Below are 8,296 nucleotides of genomic sequence, written 5' to 3'. Positions count from 1 at the left end.
TTGACGATTTAGATAATGTACTCCCATCATACCAATTCCGTATTAAACACCTTTGAACACAAAAGTAGGCCCCATATACACCCAACATATATATATTGCTTTTTTTTTCTTCAGGTCTTGACTCAATATTTGCAAGAGCATTCGAGTAGTGCCAATTCGTAACAATGTTAGATCCAATGAACAGTATGGCGCATGAAGTGTGACCGAATACATGGTTCACTGATTGTTAATCGATTATAATTGATTTTTGACACGATAATCCAGTTTTTCAACAATTACATTAAAAGATGGATGCCAGAGAGTGTTCACTTGACGTTACACACACCTGATACATCTATCATCCTCAATTAAACATTCAAGAGCACTATATTACCTCATGTCAAACTGTACACCAGGGAATTTCTTTTGCTGCATATCACCTGTATGCTATGCTTTGCACAATGTCGAGGACATGGGCTTACAGGTTCTTGAAAATGAATCATATCCTATACTTTTTTGGACAGATTACTTCACATTATCAAATCGAGCGCACGCACGCATGCACGCTCACACATACACACACACATACACACACACACACGCGCGCGTGCAAACGATGTTTCAAGCATATAAATACTGCTTATATAGAAATAGGCCCACTGCTCCTATAACCACATTTGAATCAGTACTTGTCCTCTAGCTGTTTGAAGGCCTATAGATGGTCTAATTAATGCAGGCACAGTTTCCTAGATTTTAATGAATCTCTACGTTTCTGAGAGGAGTAAAAGATGAGAACGAGATTTCATTCCAAACTTTTCTATCATTTTATTCTATCTTATTCAAATATGGTGCTGTGCAGACATAAGGAACTGCGGAGACGACCCTTGTCGTAATGGAGCGACGTGCGAGGAATACTTCGGCAGCTACTACTGTGTATGTCCTCCTGGCTTTACTGGACAGACGTGCGAAGAAGGTTCGTAACGGCTCCATAAAATTTCCTCTGCACATATTTTCTTTCATCCAAAGGTCGGCAATAGAATATAAAAGGCATTCTTAGGCTATAATATAGAACAGTAGGACATGTCGAACATTGCAAACTACCAAAAGGTGTTTCTTTTTTGAGATTTCACTTTTCATCAATTTTTTCCGCTGCTATGATATGAACATGACTTCATGTTTGCCTGCATTGGCCATTATTGGCCGTTCCACAATGAGTATAAATTGCCTTGTTTCCTTCACTACTCTTTATCGTTGTTTAAATTTATTCATTATTTTTTTTTTTGCTGATTTAAAATTTCGATATATCTGTAATATCAGAAATCTTCAGAGGCAACTAGTATTAGTCCCCAAATATGTTGTTAGGGAGCACACAAATACAAATTCCAAGCAATAAAGCATTAAGTGTTGGCTACCATGTAGTCTTGATTCATTTCCCCCTTTAAATGGTTGAATATACGGAACTTTTATAAAGTGGCTCGTCATGTATTTCTAAACAAAGAATGGTCGAATCGTCAGTGCAGAATGGATCGTCTGCAGACATGGAAGAAGTCATTAACGATTCTAATAAAACAAATTTAAAGAGTAATACAAAATTTTCACTCCTCTCTTGTGCACCACTAGATGTAGACGAATGTGCCTGCTCTCCTTGTGTCAATGGTGGAGTTTGCCAAGACCGCCCTGGGTCTTTTGCCTGTCTTTGCCCAGCTGGGTTCTCTGGTCGGATGTGCGAACTGTGTAAGCATTTTATTATTACATTTAAAGGGGATGGCTAGTAACTGATCAGTGGGAATGATGGGGGATGATTGTTCCAATCCTTGTGTTAACGGGACGTTAACGATCGCCCCGTCACTGTACAGGCATGCTAACCTGGAAACATTAAACTGCACATTACTTGAATATGAGACCATTCTGAAGCAAATAATTTTCACACAACAATAGATATATAATGCACTCTTAAATGAATCCCGCAAGGATTGGAATTCAATTCAATTCATGCTTTATTTCATTTTTCGAAAAGAACATAAACATTTCACTTTCTTTGGTAACAGAGAATAAGGTTGCATAGTCAAGACAAAGTAAATTGAGAAAAATAAAATCGAAGAACCTTGGAATAAGAAATACGTTGTAATGAAACTTGACTGAAGTGATAAAGACGACATAATGCGTATCAAGACATCGAAAAATGGAGGGACCCACTAAAAAGACAATGCTTGTAGAATGTGGGCCCCTCAAGTACAGAATGTCAATAGAAATTGAACTGATGCAAAAAGGGGAAGAAAGACTGGGAATAAAGTAAAAAAGAAAAAAGTCTGGAAGCCCTCTAGGAAGATAGAGTATCAAACAGACATACATACTCAGGCGAGTAAACAGAAAACGAAACTGGGACGGCGAAACTAATAAAGGGGGACTCATAGACAAGACAGAACGAGACAAGACAGAACGAGACAAGACTAATATAACAGGAAGACAATACAACGGGCAGAAAGACAGAGCAGATCCAGTGATCCTCGACAGAATTCATTGAAATAGCTGGGGAATAGTCATCCCCCAGCGATATAATTTATGTCAATGTGATTGTGTATCAATGCACGTACGAGAAAATTGGGAGGCAAAAAGAAGGAATGTATGGAATGAAGTAAATGGGATTGTCTTTTTAGATATAAGATAGGTATAATGTCTTAGTATGTTTTGATATCATCTGAAATCTATTTACTCTATTCTTATCAGCGGGGCCGTGCCAGTGGGACCCATGCCAGAATGGCGGCGTATGTTCCGCTACCGGAGGAGACGACTACCTTTGCTTGTGTCGACCTGGTTTTGTCGGACTTCGGTGTGAAATTGGTAAAATATTAGGGTCAATCATTTTTCATAATAGGTGTCTAGAGTAAGTAAGTCTTTATTGTCCCAAATAAAGCACCTCTCTTTGCCTTGATATAGGTAATATTTTCAAGATTGTATAGGATCTCAAATGCACGACATTATCTGTCTTATCTTAAAAAAAAACTGAGTCCACATTCGCTGTCGTAACAAGATAAGAGTACATTGTTACAAAATTTCGAAAAATGACATTGTACATGCGCTGAGATCTCATTTATGCTTTTTGCTCACATACCTATTCGTGTACTGAACCTTGATAAGTAACAGTGAGTACTGCTGGCATTAAAAATGTTTGTCTCTTTTGTAGTTAATATGGATAATGGAAAAAATATAAAAACAGTACAGACGTCGAGTTATAGATAACGAGAATGTTTGCTTCCAAAGTCAATGGGACCAATTGCTAATGTTAATTTGTATCGTGGTCTTTGGTATCATTCTACCCCCAGACGTAAATGAGTGTTCGAGCTTGCCCTGCCAAAATGGCGGACGCTGTATCGATGGACCCGCCAGTTACAGCTGCCAGTGCCCAGCCGGGTACAGCGGGCGCAACTGCGAGAGAAGTAAGATACAATCGTCTCAAAGACATAGCTCATTTTTGCATTCTCAGCGTTCCGTTCCGTGGATGTTCCGTAAAGCTAACAACGATCAATAAAGATAACATGACAGGGAAATTCGATATCAGTCTGGCTGTATTATGCATTGTCAGATAAATTCTAGACTACTAGGAAGACTGAAACATAAATATTCCGGAAGAGACCATGATTTGAAGCATCAAACTTTATCTATTTATTTTACAACATTACTACTCATCAGAGAAGCAGCTCATGATGACAACGGAAAGGCTGATCCCATGTGTGATACATCAATAATGATTGAAAACGGCCTCCATCCTATAAATCCTGATCAGGGATCGGAAATAATCATTGAAAACCGTGCAATTAACCAACTAAACATGCAGGACTGTTACCTTTTCTGTTCTTATCAAACAACTGAGAGTACCGACTGCATTCATTAAAAAATCAGAGTCAACACGACCATTACATAATGTAATATTTTCACCAAAAAAGAAAAACAGCTGCTAAGAACGGGTAAAAAACAACATTGCATTATGCATTCTATTTTTGTTCTTCGTTGTTACTTCAACCAGTTTATGTGGTAGCGTACATTTGATGAACTTAAAACAGTAGTTGCAGTAATCAAGTACAAAGTACACAAATTTGTCTCTGAATACGAAGATTTTGAAACTAGTCTGGTACAATATAGGTAGGGGGCCGGCAATTGCTACCGCAAGACAACACACGTTGCTGTCATAGCCAGAACAACCTGTCCCTTTTTCAACTCTTACAATTTAAGCTAATGTTGTGATCATCTTTCTCATGAAACATATTAACCATCATTCACTGCTTTGTGTAGTTGGATATTGCCAACTGGAGGGTGACTGGTACAATGAGTGGAACGACAAGATTACTCTCTCCCTGACCTCCACGGGCATGCTGCTTGGAGAGCACGCCGCTAATATTGATGACAAAAATGATTTCCACTGTAAGTATGTACATTACCCGCATGGGCTCGAAATTAATGCGCATTATCAATATCTTGACGTATAAACAAAATGGAAACAGGAAAAAAATATATGTCATTTCAATTTTCATTCTGCAATTTTACAAGATCACTTTAATTTTTGTTACAAATGACTCATTAAAGAATAATTTATAGAAAAAATATAATACGTGTGGAAATTATAATTCTGCAGAATACACGATCATAGTGGGTATAAACATTGGAAACAATGATAACAACAAATAAACGTGAGCTACCGTGAATAACATGTTATATGAATAGGGATTAATTATTGAATGAGATTATTTCAAAGGAATGCAGGAGACGTCGATGTGGAACATACATAAAAGCGTGTACAGCTGTAGAATTGAAAATAAAAATGACAGACGGTACCATGGGAGAAATATCGTTTGACAAAGAAAGTAAACACGATGACCTGGACAGAAGTAAAGAACTTGCAAACACACACATTGGGTTGCTTGTAAGTATGAGTAATTTTTATGGTCCTTGATATTGTGTTCAGCTGGTTTGAAAGTTAAATCTCAAGGCGTGAAAAAACAGAGAGTAGTATAAACATTTTCTCGTCATTTGTCAGATGACGATTAAGTAGTAGTCGTACAAAAGATATCATTGTCACCTCTTCTTTTTGTCCAGCTCCCAGCGTGGTTGTCGGATACGCCAATCAGAACTGCGCCTTCCCAACTTTCGGGCTGGTGCTGACCAGAAATAACGGCGAGTCAACCACCAGCTGGTCAGGACAGTGCCACCTGTGTAAAGGAGAGGAGGTCCTCCATACCACGTGGACAAACACAAGGAAAGTGCCCACCTGTGCGGATCACAAGATGGCCACTCGGTAGATTAACTTTTTTTATTTCGCAAGTGAAATTACCTTAAAGGGATGAAATAGTTTTGGTTGACGTGGTTGAGGTGGGGCATCAATTATCCAACTTTATTGTGAAATAATGAGAAACCTCTTATGAAGTATGACAGAGCGCAAAATTATAGAGAAATTCAGTCTAATTGATGAAAATTGGTTTTGAAGTGGCAGATATAGCCAAAAGTAAAGAGGTCCTAATAAGAGGGGGGACGTTTTAATCTGGACCCCTTTGTTTTCTTTCATTTTTTTTTTGATATCTCAGCCATCAGAAAAAAAAAACCAACACGATTTTCATCAAATAAACATTGAATTCCTCTAGAATTGTATGCTCTTTAATATATAATATTAAAAGTAGTTTCCCATTATATCGCAAAGAGTTAAAATCTGAATCGCCCGTCTCTACCAAATTTATGTCATCCCTTTAAACTTAAGTTAGATCAAGGTAACAAAGTCATATAAATACTACGAAGAAATAGGTAAAGAAAAGGACATACAAAAGCACTCAAACGTAACCATATCATCAAAGTAACTAAAATAACTTGTTTCACTCCAGTTCAGAAATATGCTAAGGCCGAAGGTTTGTTTGTTTCTTTCTTTCTTTTTTGCATTGCTGTCTATTCAATAAAACGTCTCTTTTTCGTTCGTGCCCAAAAGTAAAACAGATAGATCAATAACAAGAAAGAAACTCTATCAATGTAAAGATGGGTTACCTTTGAAAAGACACCCCATCCCAACCGACCGCATTTCCTTTAGCTCGTGGCAAAATTTGAAATTAAGCTTCTAGAGGTCTTTTGTTATCTTTATTATCATTCTGTTTTTATCTTGTTTCCGTTTTGCTTTTTCTCTCGCGGCTGCTGCATTGAAACCCATGCACGACATTCCTTTTGATTCTGTGTTATTCGCATATTCCTGGTGACATGTAATTAATATGATTGGAAAAAGACGCGTAGAAGTGATGCCTCACATTTCATTTCTTGCTTTTCTGTGGAAAATGATGACGTACAAATCGCACACGTGCCAAGTCATTTCACTGTGATCAGTGATCAACAATTAGTACGGCAATGTGACTTTTCAACAAAATGGCGTCATTAGCCTTGACGCTGACTCACATTGTACAGCTTGTCTCCACAATTGCGTGGAACATGAACCATAAATATGTGATGTATAGAACTGCCATACCGGTTGCTTGCGAGAAACTTGAAAAAATAAGCGACACGTAACCAGTGAAATGTGAAGACAATGCTTATTTCTATTTTTTTTTTGAAAACGGTAGTGAATGCAGATGACACTTGAAGGAAATACTAAAAAATATTCCATTTCTTTCAAAAAGACAATTAGTTTTTTGTCGGTTTTACTTTGCCAAATCAGGGGGCTAAGAATACACACACAAAAAAAGAAATATTTGATAAAGAGTGCGAGAGGTGTATAGGATTACAAGGGTTTCAATTATGAATTGCGGTAGTTCAATGCCGGTGCAATGCACTCCAGGGGGTGTATTTGCGTTATACTGCTTACCATCGAAAATGTTGATAATCTTCTTTCCTTTTTTTTTCATCCAATCTTCACAGTGTTGGGCAGGATAGATGGACCCGATTCAGACAAAGCGCTGCCCCCGCCAAACTGGAAATGCCATGAACCATGACGTTCCGTTTACCATTTCAAGCAGAAGAAGCGATTACCCCATTGCTTCTGGTCGTCTGAGGATCCGTGTGTAGAATCTATAGTGATCTCATATATTCCGGGGTCAAAGGGTTAAATGTCTTGTACCGTAAGTTGTTTACGCCGTAGTGAGAACTTTATTTCTTGTTTTCTCTGTCACGTCATTGTGCTCATATGAACATGACCTAGAAAAGGTTTTATTGCACTCAGGGTTCTTTTGAAATAGATATTGCTTTGTTAGAGTGATTTAGATGATAGCTGTAGATACTTTGCTAGAAATATAAACTCGTAAACTGTCATATTAACGCACATTATATCCTACCAGGGTAGGTAAGTGTAACGAAAATTGAGGTCTTACGTATCTATAACCTTTAAGATGCAGTGTATACGTGTGTACATTTTTCCTTTAAAAAAAGTCTTCACGTGTGAAGAATTGTACCAATTATGTAAAAGAGACCAGGTAAAGTATGACGACCTAGTTAGTGGAAAGCATATCATTCTTTTTGTTTTAATACGTTGAAAAGATTTCTTACGAATTCACAGTATTCTATACTCCCAGCAGGCTGTTATGGGAAAGTGGACAGTTCACTTGTATATTCATCAAATAAGCCTTTTTTGGTGGGAATAAACATACATTGTTATGATATCCAAATGTGACCTTACCTATTGTCATACTCGACTGTTATGGTTGCTGCATGCAAGAAACGAGACAATGGAACACATAGGGGAGCTAAACTATTAAAAAACGGCCGGAGTGAACATCGCACAAATTCAAGAGTATGCACAAAGCGTAATGCAAGAGAGTATAAATATAATTATGATAAAGAGAGTGAGAGGGAGAGAGAAAGATAGATAGATTGAGAGAGATAGATAGATAGAGAGAGAATAGAGGGGGAGGGAGGGAGAGAGAAAGGCTACGGAGGGGATAAAGCGAAGGAGAGCATCTGAGTATGTGGTTTGTGTGTGATTACACTGAGTTGTCTATACCTCCACTAGCTATTGAACGAAATATGTTCGGAGCACTTATTTGTTCTTATCCTATTTGATATTTATTCTCCAGCTTGTATAAGACCTGACATGAAATACAAATAAAAGAAGAAAGAGAGAATAAGATTACATGAAAGAACATAAGGAAAGTACGCAGGAACAAACTTAAGTAGTGCTGCATTGCACAATATGAAGAACATGATGGGGATTGTGAAAAGAGGAAATAATCGCAAGAGAATGTGAGGTCTTGTAGGGTTAAAAGAATATCAGGGTGGCAGGAAGGGAGAGAGATATGTTGATTGTGTGTGTGTGTGCATGTGTGTGTGTGTGTGTGTGTGTGTGGGGGGGGGGGGTGCG

General features: G+C 37.9%; 1 protein-coding gene across 1 annotated transcript; it reads left to right on the top strand.

Annotated features, from left to right (window-relative positions):
* The first annotated feature begins 1,632 nt into the window (after positions 1-1,632).
* On the top strand, positions 1,633-6,928 carry LOC139723675 (fibropellin-3-like). Its single transcript, XM_071634900.1, has 6 exons — positions 1,633-1,702; positions 2,707-2,820; positions 3,303-3,416; positions 4,270-4,360; positions 5,024-5,269; positions 6,862-6,928. The coding sequence occupies exons 1-6, from the start codon at positions 1,633-1,635 to the stop codon at positions 6,926-6,928; spliced, it is 702 nt and encodes a 233-aa protein (XP_071491001.1).
* Positions 6,929-8,296: the final 1,368 nt, after the last annotated feature.

The sequence above is a fragment of the Diadema antillarum genome, unplaced genomic scaffold, assembly GCF_040938485.1.
Source record: "Diadema antillarum isolate AM-2024a unplaced genomic scaffold, OU_Dant_1.0 scf00000197, whole genome shotgun sequence".
In the NCBI taxonomy this organism is placed as follows: Eukaryota; Metazoa; Echinodermata; class Echinoidea; order Diadematoida; family Diadematidae; genus Diadema; species Diadema antillarum.
This window is presented reverse-complemented; position numbering and strand designations above follow the sequence as displayed.

Excerpts from the sequence above, each read along its gene's own strand:
- LOC139723675 (XM_071634900.1), top strand. The coding sequence starts at position 1,633 with ATGGTGGAGTTTGCCAAGACCGCCCTGGGTCTTTTGCCTGTCTTTGCC. Across the intron at positions 2,821-3,302 it reads CGGACTTCGGTGTGAAATTG|ACGTAAATGAGTGTTCGAGC; the intron begins GTAAAATATTAG and ends TTCTACCCCCAG. Across the intron at positions 5,270-6,861 it reads GATCACAAGATGGCCACTCG|TGTTGGGCAGGATAGATGGA; the intron begins GTAGATTAACTT and ends CAATCTTCACAG.